This window comes from Coturnix japonica, chromosome 15, assembly GCF_001577835.2.
Source record: "Coturnix japonica isolate 7356 chromosome 15, Coturnix japonica 2.1, whole genome shotgun sequence".
NCBI lineage: Eukaryota > Metazoa > Chordata > Aves > Galliformes > Phasianidae > Coturnix > Coturnix japonica.
In genome coordinates this window covers 8,835,377-8,852,901 of record NC_029530.1, presented here as the reverse complement: position 1 = coordinate 8,852,901, position 17,525 = coordinate 8,835,377, and the positions used below count along the sequence as shown (strand labels likewise).

General features: G+C 46.2%; 1 protein-coding gene and 1 long non-coding RNA gene across 6 annotated transcripts in view; one reads left to right on the top strand and one right to left on the bottom strand.

The window, feature by feature from the left end:
* Positions 1-4,351: 4,351 nt before the first annotated feature.
* Positions 4,352-8,348, bottom strand: LOC107321356. Its single transcript, XR_001558551.2, has 2 exons — positions 8,149-8,348; positions 4,352-6,113 (listed from the first exon to the last, which is right to left on the bottom strand). It is a non-coding gene; the product is annotated as an uncharacterized LOC107321356 (long non-coding RNA).
* A 261-nt stretch (positions 8,349-8,609) lies between these two features.
* The window catches only part of MORC2 (MORC family CW-type zinc finger 2), a 30,973-nt gene continuing 22,057 nt past the window's right edge, over positions 8,610-17,525 (top strand). The window contains exons 1-4 of one of the 5 annotated variants that reach the window (XR_001558550.2): positions 8,610-8,768; positions 13,635-13,688; positions 14,959-14,993; positions 15,434-15,502. Coding sequence is in view for 4 of the 5 variants with exons in the window: in XM_015878176.2 (XP_015733662.1) it covers positions 8,701-8,768; positions 13,635-13,688; positions 14,959-14,993; positions 15,434-15,502 (226 nt within the window). In the remaining variant the exon portion in view is untranslated. Of the gene's footprint in view, positions 8,769-8,947; positions 9,453-9,479; positions 9,752-9,786; positions 11,250-13,634; positions 13,689-14,958; positions 14,994-15,433; positions 15,503-17,525 lie in introns of those variants that run through there. The other 4 variants (XM_015878176.2, XM_015878180.2, XM_015878179.2 and 1 more) reach the window with 4 other exon arrangements.

Here is a 17,525-nt window from a genome sequence, read left to right as displayed (position 1 = left end):
GCACCTGGTTGTGCCACTGCCACGCTGCCAACAGGAGCAGCTGCACAGCATCAGAGGATGCAGCCATGGGCTGGCAAGAGCACCACGTCTGCTGGGAGCAGAGGGAGATGGGAGGCAGAGGCTGGAGCAGGGCCAGCACGTGCTCAGGACAACACTATGTGTGCAGGGCTAGGATGCGTTCTGTGTGCCATGCAGGGCAAGAGCAAACCTGCAGGCAGCCACAAGCATGGAGACCTGAGCAGAGATACAGCTGGTAGCCAGGAAACTCAGCCCTGCTTGCTTTAATGCGGGTAAGTGGCTGTGTGGGGCTGTCCCAGCCCTTTGCCATCTCACAAGACACACCTGAGCTGGGCAGAAACCTCTTTGTCAGTCCAGAGGAGAGGTCACATACCTGCTATGGTTCCAGCTCAGCTCTAAATGCTTGTACAAGGCTCTGACCATGTGAGCAAGGGAAGGAGGCTGCTCCAGCATCTCCACAGGCAGGACATTCCTAAGAGGTGACCCGTCCGTCCCCAGCCCCCCCCCATCTCTCCAATTTCTTTGTCACACTGTCTGAACACAGCTATTTTTTCCCTTTTTGGGACACCTCTGGAGCCCATAAATCACAATGCTGAGATCTGCTATAGCCAAGAAAGGAAGGGTTTGGTATGAGGACAAGGGGTACGGGGAAGATACCAATCCTTGTAACTTAAAAACCAAATTACAGACATTCCCAAACGTGATGGTCTTTCCCAGGGGCTCCCTAGAAGCTGTGCCATGAGCAAAGCCAGAGAGACCCAGAGCCCCTCTCTCAGTCAGCTCTCACTGTCAGGATGGCTGTAGGCAGTCCCCATAGGAGAGCTCCTCTGGGGCTGCACAGGGGCAAACCCACTTCTGCATGGCCACCAAAGCAGGGACCCCACACCCCACTGCCCACAGCTGGTATCTCCTGGGCCCTGGCAGCAAGAAACAGCCAAACAGGCTCTTGTGACACACTGCTCCCCTCAAAAAAAAAAAAAAAAAAAAAAAGCCAGATGTGTGTAATGTTGTTGCCAACCTGTATGAGACTGGTTCTGGTATTCATTAATGAGCCAAACAACGCGGTGACAAAGGGCTCCTGCATGCGTTGCACCCAGCGGGTCACGTCCTGCCCCACGGCACAAGGATTGGTTGTGTCATACAACAGCTGGCTTCCTTCAATCTGCAGGTTGCCAATGGCTAATCCATTACCCACCAACAGGACGTATCTTGCTCCACTGCTCCCTGGTGACAGCCCTTGTTGTTTTCAGTTCCTCACAGTCACACCTGTCCCAGCCACAGACCCTTCTGTCTTATTTGCCACGTGAAATACTACTCCAAGAGCAACCTCTTTTCTGAGTTTTCTCTTTGAATGAACTTGATTCTCCACTGAAACAGTCACAAGGAACTAGGAAAAGTTACACCTCCTCTCCCAGGCTGCTCTCCGCCAGGAGCATCCTCCCCTTTGTTGTAGCATAAGCCATGTTCCCCAGCTCTACCTGACTCCTTTGGGCTCACTGTGAGGAGACATTCTTGGCAATACAGTATTTTCTGCATGCAAAATGTCAACTGTTTTCCTAGCTGTAATAAATCTCACTCATTACTGTTCTTTTCCATTATTTTTATAGTTGCTCACAGACTTCTTTCTGATGTGGAGTTGGCTTGACTACTAACATCCTTCTGTTTCTCCCTTACTTTGCACAAGCTCAGATAGGAAAGCTGTAGGTTGGAGACCGTCTGTGCAGAAGCGGTAGTCTGATGCCAGGGTTGGCTTAGTTTCTTCATGTTTGGTCTAGACAGCTTATATAAGACCCAAACAGCTGCCTGATTAGGAGTCCTCCCTGCTTGTGACTGCCAAGTCTTGCGCTGGACTATTAATCCTTGTCAGTACGTCTACTCTGTTGCAGGCAGTTTGAGCTATATTGCATTAAAATGCCTTATCCACATACAAAAAGATAGCTAGCACATTGTTTGGTATTTCATATGTGGTCACAAATTCCCTTTGGAAATAGGAGAATTTATCCACAGCAAAGCTGCTACAGCCACCACCAGTATCCTGGGGTGCTTGCCAGCTCCGTGGTCCCTGTGAGGGACCCTTTCCATGTCTGGAGGTCGTTCTTGTAAGTCATGTCGTCAACTGCTAAATCAGGGTCAGCCTTTGCTCCTCTGTATTCCCTGTGGCTCAGACCATGGCAGCCCTTTCTGGATGGAGATCCTGCATGTCAGCAGCTGCTGAGCTCCTGCTCCAACTGAGGTCTTCGCTGTCACTACATCAAACATGGCCGTGGGCAGTTGCCAGTGCGCGGCATCCTCACAGCTGATACAGAGCCCTGGATGGTGGCTGCAGGGCACACCAGTGGTCCAAGGCCTGGCACTGCTGTGGTGCTGGGACCTGATCCTGGCCAGATCCCACCTGCAGTCCTGAAGGGTACCAGTTCTCTGCTCTTTTTCACCATGCTGTGGGATGGGAGAGCTGCTGGTTCCATTTTGTGGTGTTTTCTGCCTCTGCCAATATCACGCCCCAGAAAAACAACACTGATAGCTGCAGTGATGGGGGAGGCTGCTACCTACAACAAAGGTAACAACTTTGAAGAAGTCACTGGAGGTGGCTTCGAAGTAATTTTGAATTTCCTTCTCTTCTCCGAGCATCTGTTAAAACGTTCCCTAGACACAGGTATAGCTGGTAAACAGAAGTAAGCAGAGTGATGGATGCCAGCAGCTTTCAGTGGGACCACATAATGGATTAAAGCCTTCAGATGACACTTCAAAAAACCCTCAACATTCTCAAGATGCTCACAACACAGATTTTTCCACCCATGCTCGGTACTGCTGCTTGCTGATCCCAACAGCTGCAGACCAAGAGCTGACCTCAGCTCTGCCACACGCTTGGGAAAAGCGAGAGCAGAGCCAGCTCCCTGTGTGCTCCAACACGAGTCCTGCGAGGACAGAAGCCTGAGCATCCTCAGTGCAGGCTTGCAAAGGTGGATCTCTGGACCATGAAATCAGCATACAGCAAAGCACTGAGTGTAGAGTATTGCTCCATTTAGTGCGTTAAATACCCTTCAAGCACTGGAAAATGAGTGACACTGGAGAAAGTCCCTTCACAGCTTGTGCTAAAGAAGAGCTCCCAGGGACAGGCCCAGTGACATGTCATGAAACCATTGAGCTGCTATGTCCATGGCAGGGCACATTGCACACTGCCTGCTCTCCCAACACCTCTTGTATTGCAAGAGTGCAGAGAACTGGTGGCCTCTCTAGTACCGTTCCTTATTTCTGACAAGTGCCCCCTTCTCTGCAAAGACAGTGCAGCTGTTTCAGGGAACTCTGCCTTTTTATTCCTCAACTGCCCCCATCCTGTTCCCATATGCAATCTTTCCCAGTGGAAAAAAAGTGTCAGATAAAAAGCAGTGTTTGAAGATTAACCAAGGATAAATCGTCTTTGTCCCTGCTCGCTATTAGAGTGCCTGGATTAAGGCTTCAGTCACATGTAAACAGGACGTAGAGTGGAGGAAAGCCCTCGTCAGTACACAGAGCTTGAACTGTGTAATCAGCAAAGAATCAAATCTCCACAAGCAGGGGAAGTACTATCTTAGAGCAAAATGTTTAGATTGTATGGAATATTGGCCAATTACAGTATTTTTCTCCAAATAAAACATTTATAAGAACACTGAAATAAATATTTGAGAACACAATATACCAAAGTCCTGAGTCACTCCTGATGCAGAAATTCTCTCCCATTTTTCAGGCAGTTTTCCCATGTAGGGTTTGGAGTTGAGACAGCCTTTAGTAGCACTGAGAGATATGGTGATATCCATCCCTGCTGCCTGGAAATAGTGGTGCTCCTCCTGGCAAAGCACACCTCCACATTTGAACTGAATACTGAATGCCTGGCACTGACAATGGCAAACCTGTGGGTCTATGGCAGCAACACCAAGGCTCCAACAGGTGCAAATATGTAAAGAGAGCAAGAAAAGACCTCTTCCCTCCTCCCCTATGCTGATGGCAGTGCTCCAGCTGTGGCCCCACAGCCTCTGCTCAGCCTTCAACCCAAACTAGTGGCAACTGGAGGCCAAGGCCACACTGACATGAGGCAGAGATGAGGGTTTGAAGGAAAAACAAATGGAGAAGACAGGGCAAATAAAGCTACTGAGCTCTCACAGCACTGCTGATGGGCCAGTTTAGGTGGTGAACCTGCTGCAGCCTGTGGAAAACAGGAAAGATGTGGAACAGCAGGCTGGCTTATAGGAGAACTTTCTCCAGAGAACACATTTTGGAAAGACATCAAGGTAAAGGCAAAGGCAACAGACATATGCACGTTGCATCTCAGGTGGTTGAAACCAAACTCTTGATATTGTCAGAGTCTAAGAGTTTTATTGCCTTTGGTTCAAAAAGCCACAGCTGCTCTTGGGAAGGCCTGCAGGCTCCTTGCTCCAGTCATTTCAGAAGGACTCCACAGACTGACATGGACATGGATTGCTTAGAAAGTCCTGTCCAAAATTCAGATTTTTCACTGCAAGTCTGTTGGCTGTTATGGTGCTTTCATTCCATATACCACCACTCGCCTTTGGAGACAAGAAGACCTGTATCACATGGTAGTATTCACAGAACAGAGGAACAGTTCCCTTTGACAATCATTACTGAGAGATGTTTTAATGAGAGGAGTCTCTAGAGCCTTCCTTCCGTGCTAGCACTGCCCAGCTGTGTTCTGTTTCAGATGTGGTTACATGGCAGTTCAGCTCCTCATTCCAATCACAGCCCCATCTACTCAGATGCACCCACTTGATGCTTTTCGATCACCAGAAGATCATGTTTTCAGTTGGTCACTAATTTGCCAAACTGAAACCATTTGAGCTGTCCATGTCAAGCAAGTCCATCAGGCTGGTTTAAAAAGACACACTGAACTGAACACAGCCCCACATTTAAAATAATGAGGTAGGAAAAAACATTTATTCATCAACAAAAGAAATTCTGCTCATCAGCTACTTTATTAAGAAGTCTGCATGCCTTTTTATCCTGGCAGAGGCCAATAAACTGTCATGCAATCACAGTTTAGAAAGAAAGAAGCCGCACAGCCTTCGGGTTCTTTTCAATACCCTTGTGGGAAGCCATCCAACCTGGCCATACTGTAAATCTGATTGACTCTTGCCACTCTTCCACATAGGTCAGATAAATCCTTTCAAGATTCCACCACTGCTCCTTGTCTACTGGCTTCCTGTGGGCTCTTCAGTACCGCATTTTCTGATTTAGGAGGTCTAATACTGACATTTTGATTATTGTTTACTCTGTTTTGCTTAGTTCATGGAGCAAATGCAGACTCAAGGCCAGGGAATTCTGACTGGTGCAGGTGGAGGATCCTCAGCATCCAACCATTCTGCTGTTTCCCGGTCCTTCCTTCAAGATTTCTCGTTCTCATCTATTTCTCCCCTTTCCAGCTTCCTGTAGACTGATATATGAAGTCACTTCTGACAGCCAGCATCTCACTGAGAATATCTAGATTAAATAATGAATTCAAATCCATGGTGTGAATTTCCTGTGAGATAAGCAAGCATGACACTGACACTGGGCACTGTGAAAAGGGTTGCTGCATTTTCACATTGGTGCTTTCTGTTCCCGTTCAGGTAGTTGCATTTGAACGTTTTAGTCTGCATATCTTGTGAGGATTGATTCACTGACTGCTCATTAAATGACTGCCCCAGAGAGCACAAAGCCAGGAGCTAGGTCTGCCAACATAGGAGGAAAAAAAAAAGCCTTTCATGAAAAAAGTCTCACTCTGTGTCTCTTTGAAGTTAATCAGCAAATTGCTCTGCTACTTGAAGACAGAGACCGAATAGACGTTGCTATGAACACAAGAAACAGCTCTACCCCAGACCACAAAAGGCAGAACCCCTTGGTAGGAAAAGAAATGAAGGTAAGACACTCATTTTTTTCTAAATTCTTGATTTCACGGCTTGTGTTCCTGCATTATCTTGGGCTGATCCTGACATTCAAATCACACTCAGGAAAAGGCGGAATGATTGTAGCTCCTCTCTGAGTGAGACAATCACACTCTACTTAATGAAGAATGCCTTGTCATGTGTTCAGAGAGCAGTGTGTTTCATGGCAGGAAGAATTTCCACCTGTAAAGGAAGGTAATCAGAGTGAATCATGCAGCAGAGCCAGTGTATGGCATAGCTCAAAGGGTTCAGAACCAAACTGCTGTGAGCCCACACCATGCTTTCACAGCCCACTGCAGTAAGGCACTTTGAAACTCCTATGAATTCAGGGCAATAAAAAAGAGATCCACGCAACTTAAGTTACAGGGACCCATAACAACACCTGAACTTCATGAGAGAAGTACACTGAATGTGAACAGTCAGATCACAACCAAGAAGGACTACACTGGTGAAAATCACATTTAAACAGCACAAAGGTGTATGTTTCTTTGTACACATACACACAGAATAAAGCCACCAACCTTTGGAAACCTCATTGCTGCACTTGTATGGTGCAAACATGGTACTTACCAGTATAGCGACTCACAATGTACATTAAGTGCTGGCTTCAAAGTCAAACTAGGGAAGACAAGGAATAACTGCTGGTTCGAGGCTGGTGCCTCCAATTTTCAGAATAAGGGCTGCCAAATGAACTGTTCAACTACCTCGGGCTACGACACGGTGGAAAGAGGGTTAGCAAAACACTATACCAAATTAAGGATTCAGCAAAAGCTACACATGGCTCCATAGGAACTGTCACTGCCCAGCCAGAAACACAAAGTTTGGCCAGCGTGGATTCCTCCGTCTAGTTGTATGAGGGGATTCGGGGGTTACTCCAAAGTGAAAAAGCTGAACAGACTGAGGTGTTGAAATCCAGTTCTGCGTGTGAAGCTCAGGTTAAAGAAGAGCAGGACTGTACGCCTCGAGCTCCAACACGCACTGCTGTGACAGACTGCCATTCATTCCACAGGCCATTCGCCAGGATCACTCAGTGCATCACAGCATGCTGCTGCTTTCCACTGCGACAAAGGTCACTCACAGCGGAGGGGGGGACTGTCTATGACACTTCGTCACATCTGTGTCAGAGGAAGTAATAGAAGAAGCCAGCTTCATCAGCCAGCTGTTGGTGGAAGGTGCCAGTGGATACCCACATGATGGGCAGGAACTCAGGAAAACGGCGCTGATAGCAGACGGAAAGAAAGGAAAGCTGTCAAAAGGAATATCACAGTTTTATGTTTATTTGTTCAGGTTTTTTAATGTATTCATAGTTAATATTTAAAGTTTGGAGAGGCAGTTCCCAAGCTAAAACACAATCACCTTAATGAAGACAGATGTCAATTTGCAGTGGGAACAGTTCAGTTCCAAAAGCAAAGGAACCGAGCGGCTTGCAGCAGAGGCTCACAGGCCACAAGAGCTCAGCATCCCTCCGGCCACCAGCAGACTGGCTCCCCATCAAAGAACAGCAATGCTATGGCCAAATTAGACCTCTGGTGTTATCCAAAGGTTGCTCTGCAAAGGGCAATTCCACTCCTCTCCGGATGTCCAGCAGCTCAGAGGGCCAGTGAACTACACAGCCCTCTAGGTCGGGTTTGCACTCCATAGGAGCACAGATACAGACAGCTGCTTTGCCCTGACAACGATGGAATTTATTCTGCTTTTACCCACCTGCTTCTGATACTCACAGCAACACGAGGAAATAAAAGCCAAGTACAACAACGATTCCACAAAGCTTAAAAGACTCAGATAGGTATTTTCTGTCGTAGCCTTAAGGCCACCCAAACAGCGCTGCTGGCAGTGGGTTTTCCTTGATGCTGTCATGCAGCTTTGAGACAGAAGGGCTGAAATGAATCACCACACAGCAGATACAGCACATACAGCAAATACAGCACATACAGCACTCACACACACACACAGCAAACCCCACCCCAGCAGCGGCACAGGGCTGGCCGTGCTGCAGACAATAGAGGAGACAAACACAAAGCCTGGGCTATGGGATGCACCGCCCCAGGTAACCAGCTCTAACACTGCACAGCTCAGCTCCACCACAGACACTCTGGATCACCCCGATTCCTCCTCGGTGTCCATCCCGTCAGGATCACATCCCGTTGGCTATCGGGGTTTTTCCGCTGACGTTCCGCAGCACAACCCGGCCTCCAGCACCGGGAGCCATGTTACGTACCCCACTATCACGCTTGAAGCCGTCCAGCCGTTCCTTAACGCCTTTCCCGGAGCCTTCAGCGGATGGAGAGCACGAAAACCGGGCCGGGCCGTGAAACGCAGCGGATTAAAGCAGCGGATGGGCGCCATTACCGCGTCCCGCCGTCTTAAAGCGCGCACACCGCCCCGCGCCGCGGGAGCGCGCCCACCGTGCACGCGCGTCACGCGGCCCACAGGAAACGGCGGCGGCGCGCGCGATGGCTCCCCCCGTCACGTGACGCGGCGGCCCAACCGGCGGCCAACGGCGCGGCCCCGCCCTGAGGGGGGAGCGGCGGCTGCGGGCGGCTGCGAAGCGCGACCGCGGCGGGGACAAAGAGGGGCCGCAGGGCCGGGAGGGGCCAATATAGGACAAAACGGGGCCACAGGGCCGGGCCGGGCCAATATAGGGGAGAGGCGTCGCGGATGGCGCTGTCTGTCCGGGCCGGGCGGTGACCGGTGCGGGGTAGCGGGGTGGGGGGGGGTGGGAGGGGAATAGGCCTCGAGGGCGCACGCGGAGCGGGGCCCGTCCGCCGCCATGTCGTGCGCTAATTACAGCAGCTTGAACCGGGCGCAGCTGACCTTCGAGTACCTGCACACCAACTCGTGAGTACCGGGATAGCGGGTGGGGGCCGGGCCGAGGCCTCGGGCAGGTAAGTGGGGCCGCGGCCCGGCCTCTCGGTACACGCCGCCCCCTGGTATCCGCCCGCCCCCGCGAGCAGCGGTGCCGCGGGGCGGTGCGGGCACACAGCGGGCGGTGGAGGCGGCACTGAGCGCCGGGAGCAGCCGCGGGGCGGATCCGTGTGTGCGGCCCGACGGAACGGCCCCCGTGCGACCCGGCTGTCAGACATTGGTGCCTTGTTAAGCACGGCGCCATTTCAGGATTGGCTTTTTTGTGTGTTTGTGTCTGTTTTTTCTTTTTATTGTTCTTTAAACCCTGGAATCCGTCAGTTTTAAAATCCCTGACGGAGCGATAGAGTTTCACCTGCTTTATAAGTGGTTCGTTCAGAATACGCAGCTAGGACATGGTAAGTGCCTGCAGGGATGGCACCGCTATGGATCCAGCTCGGCCCTGCACGTGGGGAGCAGGCATTGCAATGCCATGTATGGAAGAGTCGAAGGAGAGCTTCCACTGGTTGAACTGCCCTGCAGGAATAGCACACAGCGTTTGGCATCTCGTTGTTGTGCTCATTGTGTTTCCAGCCATTCAGTGGAAGAGCTGATTTGATGTTACCATCGACAGAAGAAGAAATCAAGTATGTTCTTGCTCCCAGTTTTCAGTGTGTGAAGGTGAGCTTGGAAGGAGGGACATCAGTGGTCTGCAGCTGTCTGAAGTCTCCTAACTGCATTCACTTTGAAGTAGATGCAGCAGTGTTTGTGTTGGTAATATAAGATCCAGCTCCAGGAGCGACTACTCGGACAGATCTCCACTGTTACATGTGCCAAGAATGTTATCACTTTCTTTTCACTATCAGAGAAGTGTGGGTTCTGCACAAAAGAAGAAGGACAAGAGGCCTAATGATGCCCTGGGGTCCATGTTTGGTGGCTCTACTCTTTGTTTGGCCTGCGGCAATCACACGTGAAGCCTGGTGCGTGACAGACAAAACCAGGTTGTGTTCCTGGACTTGAGAAACTCTCACATCCAGTTGTGGAAAACCAAAGTTCTTATGTGTTAGAAAACCCAAGTTCAATCACAAGTTAACTCCTACTGTGCAACACTGTTAGATAGTAGAGATCTGCAAATGGCTTGGGTTTGCCATGGATTCTGGCCATGTTTGTAAGAAGACAAAGTGCTGCAGAAGACCAGCGGTGGTGTTGCTGCCCCAAAGTATCCCAAGTTCTTCAATATTGCCACTGTGGTTTCTGTTCTGCTTATGATGATGACCTACCTGTGTGCTGTGTAGCTGCCTTGCTAGGAATTGGAGAGCAGTGTGTGTGAATAAGGCAAAGCCAGGGCTTTTCATCCACTGTGAGCCTTCTGAGGTTATGGAGATCTGTGTGTTCGCTGGATGCTTCCTTAAGAGCAGCAATGGAAAAGCCAAAACCCAAACAACAAATACACAACTTATCCTGCCTCCCAGTAATAATAATAACAACCTCAATAACCACCACCAACAACAAAATCAATAAGAAAGAACTGAAGAGGATTTTTGGTAATAGAGACTCTTGTATTTCGAGCTGTTTTTGCTGTCTGAGGAAAGCCATGCCATCTCAGTGAATACTACTTCAGCGTATGAGGTTGTTGTTGCTGTTGTTGTTTATTGTTTTTTATCTCTGCTTCAGAAAGGAAATATATCTAATAGTACATTTTGGAGCACTTTTCAGGAGCCAATTTATTTGGTCCTTGAACATGAGGATTTGGAGCTCATTGTGCTGCCATGCCTGGTGGATGACTTGGCCCTGTGTACCTGAATCACTTCAGTTGCAAAGTGTATATATCTTTTTCAACTACTTCTATTACTTTGCTAAGTGCTTTTCCAAAGCTTCTATAATGGAGTCACGTGAAAGTTCTTGTAGATCCAGTAAGAAAAGCCTTAGTATGTAAGCACATGGAAATGAGTAACGTATTTCCCTTATGGTGACTTCTGAAAGCCACCTGCCTGCCATCACAACAACTGGGATTTTTTCCTTGACAATCAAATGCTACTGCTTTAAGGTGCTTCTGAAGCATTCACTGTGATGAAAACAAGGTACATCTTGGCCCAGCCAACTTATTTGGTATATTTTGAGTGTTTGTACGGCATAACCGAAGGAGTCTGTTAAGACCTGAGCGGCAGAGAACATCCCTGAGCTGTGTTGCATAGTTGGAGTTAACTTGTGACTGAACTTGGGTTTTATTTCTGTAATTGGAATTGCTGCTTTGAATACTGCTCAAGTGGAAGAAGTTCACTTAGATGGGAAGACTTCAGCATAACCAACCAGTGGATTTGAGGAATACAAGTAGTAGATAAGCATCTCTTCGTACCTCAGAACCTCCCATTTCTTCTTGCGGATATTTTCTGTTCTGGCCTGAAGCAGTGCAGTAATGAGAGGATAGCTCATGTTTCTGATGCAGATTCCAGACTTCCAGCTTAAGTGTTTTCCCAGGTGTGACCTCCTTCAGAGCAAACTTAGTCTTACGTCTTTCGTTAGTAATTAGGTTCTTGCATTCAGTTGATCCATGTCAGGTTTGGCCTCCAGCACGGAGCTGTCTTGAATAAATGGTAGAAGTTGGAGAGTGGTTCCGGGTCAATGAACTTACAATGGGCTGTCACTGAGACTGTGGATTTTAGTAACACTTTCTCCCTGACTCCTCATGTTTCATTTAAGAAATGTATATTTGTAGTGCTCTGAATCACTAGTGGTTGTATTTCTAGTGCTTTGAATTAGGTTAATGTAGCCTCTGATAATGGCGTTCTAGCCGATACTTGAGTGTTTCCAGGTTATAAGTCAACTCTGGTGGACTATCTTGCTAACAGCTTGGCTTCCATTTTTGAAAGTTATGTTGCAAGTAATATAATCCTGCAGGGTTTATTTTGCATGGAGCAAGGAGAGGGTTGTCACTGGTTGATAATGATGGCTGTTAAGTACTGCAGGCACCTTTGATTGTAAGATGATATCATGGGGTTTTCTTAGGTTGAGTGCTTCGTGTGACTTAATTAGATACCGACAAGGTCATCTGAGACATTTTAAAAGTCTTAGCATGGAGATTAATGTACTTAATACTAGATATTTATAGCACATATAATTTCTTTGTTAGTGATAAGCAGCTCAGATTGATTTTACTTGCTTGTCGCAAGGTGTCGCTTTGCCCATGATTTTGATAGGGGTTCAAGTTAGGTATGGTGTCAGGCTATTGAGAAATAGCATTTTCTCTTGCCTTTCTTAATTGCAGTTACTTTTTCAGCTATCTTGTTCCAGTATTTGTCTTTGGAATCTATTTGCATCTTCTCCTTAATTTAAAGTGTTCCTGAAATTGCAGAGTGAAAACTGCTGACCAAGCATAGTTACTAGTTCTAAAGTATCCACTTTGTTGTGTTTTGTTGTTTTCTGACATGGATTAATTTCTAAATCAACTGGGTTGTTGAGTGTTGATTTATAAAGTTGAATGGATTCCTAAATGATGGGAGCACTTTGAAATGTGCACACAGGAAATCACTCTTGAAAGAAAGAGTAGCAGGTCTGAGCTTCTGATAAGGCCTTCTGGTCAGTCAGGTTGTCTTCTGAACACCATTTCAATTCTGTCTCTTGTTTCCTTGGGAGCTTGCAGAGAAGAAAAACTCTATTCTCTTTCTAGTGGTAGCTTGGAAGGCTGTTGTTTTGAACCTTAGCTATGTTAATGAGCTGCAGTTCATGATGCTGAAGATAAATATGCAAGATAGTTTTGTAATTACTGGCCTTCTGTCTGGCTGTATATTTTTGTGCAGGAAGTGCCTTTGCATCTGTTCTTCTAAAACTGCAAATCAGAACTAAGTGTGACTTCAGTCTTTGTAGTAGTAGTGACAGCAAGCTGTATGTGTAGAGGTTTTGTGCAAACTGGAATACATAGCTAAAAATATCTTTTGAGGACGCAGTCTCTTCATCAGCCGTCCTAGTAAAGAAATAAATTACAGAAGCCTTGCTGGGTTGGTTAAATGACCTGATTCAGTAAGATAAATTGTTTCTCCTATCTTGTAGCTGAAGTTAAATGTTGGGCTGGATGTGGTTCATCTGCCTTGGAAATAACTGCTGGATTTTGAAGGTATAGGAAGAAGTTGGGCCTCCAGCGGAAGTATTAGGTTAATGCTGGAGACAATCTACTGGAATGGGTCTATGGTCCCTTTTGAGTCACCTTCAGCATGTATCATCTGTCAAGATTAAGGCAAATAACTACTCCCTTTCAAGCAGGTTCTGCAGACAAAGTGTTGCCGTTAGGAGGCTGGAAGCTAAACATAACTTTCTGTAACTGTGCGAGTATCATCTGGCTGCATGGCCTTAACGTTGAGTTTGGAAGGGTGCACAGCGGTGGAAGAAGACAGCATTCTGGTCTTTGAGCAGCTGCATCTGTTGGAAGTTTCCAATGATCTGGAAACTTCTTCGTGTCAGAAATAACTTTTGCAATATCAGTGTGTGCACAGTGAAGACAAATCTTACGCAAAATATTAATCTGCCCATGTTTTGCACATAGACAGGGTTTAGTTGCTGTGAGGATTTACATGAGTTACAGGGTAGTTCATGGACTTCAAGTCAGTAATTCTTCATTGTGTCCATGAGACTCATGTTTATGATGCAGACTGTAAAGTGCAGCAGGTCTTCTGAATGAGATAGTCTACTGAGCAGCATTTCTGTGCCAGCAGATAGTGAAACACACATTTCTAGTCTTGTGTCTGTAGCCAGCATTGGTACTGTAGACTTATAACTTGATTTGGTCAAAATGTTTGAGATTTTTGTTTAAATAAAGGTCTCCCTTCCTCAGTGTCAGTGTAACCCTGCTGATTCTGTGCTTTATTGCAGAACTACCCACGAGTTCTTGTTTGGTGCCCTTGCTGAACTTGTAGATAATGCCAGGTGCGTATCTGACACTGCCTAATTCCCAAGGTACATTCTGTAAAGAATTTAATTAGCTTGACTGTTTAGGGGATATTAGGCAAGCTTTATTTCTAGCAGTCTTTAAGAAAAGTAAAAATAGACCTCATTATAGCTTAGCATGAATGTTTCAGTTGGTTTTCTTATGCTGGCACATCTGCCCTGTGGAAAAACAACAACAAAGTATTCCTAACAAGACAGTGATGGCGTAACAAGGGCCATGTTTCTCGTGTTGCAGCCTATAGTTACATCCTAAGCCTTGCATATTTATCCTTTCAATCAGTGGCGTATAGAAGAGGATGAAGGGTATGTGAAGGTTATTACTGAAACAATCTCTTACAGTTTCCTGTGACAGACTTGAATGTATATAGGTTGCTCTGAAAGTAACGCCCCCTACTTAGTTCTGTGGGAACATCAGCAGCTACAAAGAGAACAATAGCACTGTTTGATAAAGAAAGTTCTTGGGCACAAAACACTATTTTCAGCGTTGTCACCACTGTTCGCATGCTGTGCTCTTAAGTCTACATGGCTACCTGGAACATGGCTTGTCCTTCACATTGCTGTTGCCACTGCTGAAATGCACCACCCACAACCTCACTGTGCTCACATCCATTGTTTGGTGTCCCTGAACTTCCAGCAAGCGCTGATGAATGTTGGTGCCATTTCTTTTGCATGGAGGAATTCAGTTCCACACCTTTGCTTCAGACACAGCTCCATGTCAGGTGCCATTCTGTCAGAATGCCCCTCTGCTAACATCTGTCACACAGCAACAATGTGTAGCGAGATGCTGGTGGGAAGGTTCAACCTTTAGTGTTGTACCACCAACATCCACCTCAGACACTGTGTGCTGACATAAAATAGGAGGCATTTCTTTTGGAGCAAATATTGTATTTACATTGAGTTTTATGCAGAAGGTAATAAACTTTATAGGCATCTTGACAAGATAAATGTAAAGTGTGGAAGAGGGAGCTCAGAAGTATGCGCTTACTATTTGTTTCCTTACTATGACTGCTATTTACAAGACAGTGATACTATAACTAGGTTTAATTATGAGCAGTTACAGCTTGAGCATGGGTTCAAATAGACAGAAAGCAGAACAGTGTGGTGTTTAACTTACCAGTACTGAGTGCTGGGCCTTCGTGCACTTTGATGTATGCAGTCAATTCACTATTGAAGTTATTGCATGTGCCTGGCATTAGCTTTATTTTGCAGTTGACATTTGAATACTGACTGGGTTTTTGTTGCTTCATAGAGATGCGGATGCTACAAGAATAGACATTTATACTGGTAAGTCTAAAGTTAAAACTTGGGTTTTGGCTACCAACATGCGGTGTAAGAGTGAATGTGTTTGTGTCCATTTCTGCTTCTCCTGTGCTTTTGTGTCTTCAGAAAACAGCATGTTTACAAGTAGCTTGTGCAAGTGCATTAGATCAGTTTTCAGCTGAGGTCAGATAGCACCAAAGTGAGTTGTTTGTACTGAATGTTTAAGAAATGTGCTTTTACAGTGAACTGCTGTATCATATATTTACACGCAAGTTAAAGTGCAGGAGAAATTAGTCACTCTGTAATAAAAACGCGGTGCCCTTTTTTAGAGTGTAGCTGTATCAGGGTTATGGAAGTCGTGTTTATTGTGTTACTTTCTCATGAACACTGTTTAGCTTGAGCAGATTGGTGTTTTCTCAAAGCTTTGAATTTGTGTGTGGGAGTATTAAATAACTCTTTTGTAGAGCGCCGGGAAAGCCTGCGAGGTGGATTCATGCTGTGTTTTTTGGATGATGGAACAGGAATGGATTCAAGTAAGTGATAAGAATTTACATTTGCATTTTCAAGCTGAGATGTCATGTTATGGCTTAAGCTGAATTAACAGCTTGGCGTTATGGAAGGGATAGTTCCATGCTTGGATACCTGTACCTGTCTCTACACTGGCCCTCTCACTGCGTCCAACTCTTTGCCTCCTCAGTTTGCAGGAAACGTAAGAGAACTGTTGTGCTGCATTATAGAAATGAGTCAGCTTTGCCTTTGGTTTTCCACTGCGCAGAAGTTGGCTTTGGGAATAGTACAACCAGGAAAAGAGGCCTCTTCTCATCACCTACTTCACCAGGGGCTGCCAAGCGATTCGTTTCTCATCTCTAATAACAAAAGTTTGCAACCTTCACTTTGAAGACGTTGAGCTATTCTTTCATCATTGTGATAAAGATCATAGAAAATCTTGGGAGTATGAGAAGAATGTAGCAAAGTCTGTCTCTGTCATGAGCACTTATGTTATTCAGTGTTGGGTTTAGCGGGAGTAAAGCCTTCTTGCTTTGCTTTAGCGTCAGCAAACAGAACTACCAATTCACACTACTTTATTTGCATCTTGAAGATCCTGCTTTGAGGAGCTCTGCTTGCCAATGTTTGTACTTACAGCTAATCTAAGAATACTCTAATTGTATTCTTGAAGACTTCTTTGCTTCAATCGTTAACTTGATTTTCAAACCACTTCTTGTTCCTTTAACTGTATTTTGAAGATTGGAAGCTCAGAAGTGCTTTCATTTTACAAGATATAGTTAAGTACTAAACTCTTGATCACTTACTTAGATATTCATTTCTTTAACTGTTATGTGTGTAAGGCCTACAGTGGTGAGGAACAGCTTTTAATTGGGATCTGTGTTGCTGCCCCCACACTCCTCCTTCACCTGGCATTGTTCAGGCAGACAAGGTGACGCCTAAGGCCTGCTCAGCTTTGATAACAGTCTTGCTAGGAAAGATAACAACCGCATGTCTGTCTCAAAGTGAGGGGCTGAAAGAACAGATAGCAGACACCCAGTTAAGTAGCTGAGGACCAGATGAGCATGTGCTAAATACTATGAGTCAGTAGTGGGACATAGTACATAGTGGCCCCTTGAGCTCTAGTCCTTATAACAAGGCTGCATGTGACCTCCCCAATTCCTTCTAAATATTGTGAAGCTTGAGTGACTGTAGTCACAGGGTGGATTACTTTGGAGGTGACTGATTGAGATGTCTGCCTCTTAAAGGAAGGTGCAGCATAGGAGGAGCCTTCAGGGTGGTGAATATGCAAGGATTCTGGTCCATGGTAGTTCCCTAAACAACCTTCCACGTTATTAACACCAAGGGAGCTTGGTATGCTGACTTGTAAGAGATAAAGCACAGAGGGTGGAGCGGTGTATGAACACCATGGCCAGGGTCTGTGATAACACAACAGGGATGGAAACTTGGTTGGAAACTATGTAGCTGTCACCCTGAGTCAGCAGTTTTTCATTTTCCATTGCACCAAATGCAACAAAAGGTATGTATGGCTGCAGTTACACAAGCTCCACCTGTAAGTAAGGAAATTGTATAAAAATGGCTTAAGAGGAGGAATTTTGGGAAAGATGCTATCACAGACAGGCTGGGAGGACATCACCGATTTCTGGGACTGGTTGGCAAGTGGAGACTCTCTTTCCTCCCATAGGGACATCTGTTGGATGAGCTTTACACGCTTGGTTATACTGAATGATTCCCTGGGAAACTTAGAAATCTCAATAGAGTTGTCCCCCAGTTTAACATGTTTGCAGTTGGGCTCTGTTATTCACATTCTCAGTACTCACACGTGTACTACAGACAGTGTAGAATAGAATCATAATGTCTGTAAGGTCGGAAAAGAGCTCTAAAATCATCTGGTCTAACTGTCTGCCTACCATCGACATTGCCTTCTAAACCATGACTTGGGTTGGAAGGTACCATGCAACCTATCCACTTCCAGTCTCTGTAATGGGCAGGGACACCTCCCGCCATACCAGCATGCTCAGAGGCCCATCCAGCTTACATTGAATGCCTCCA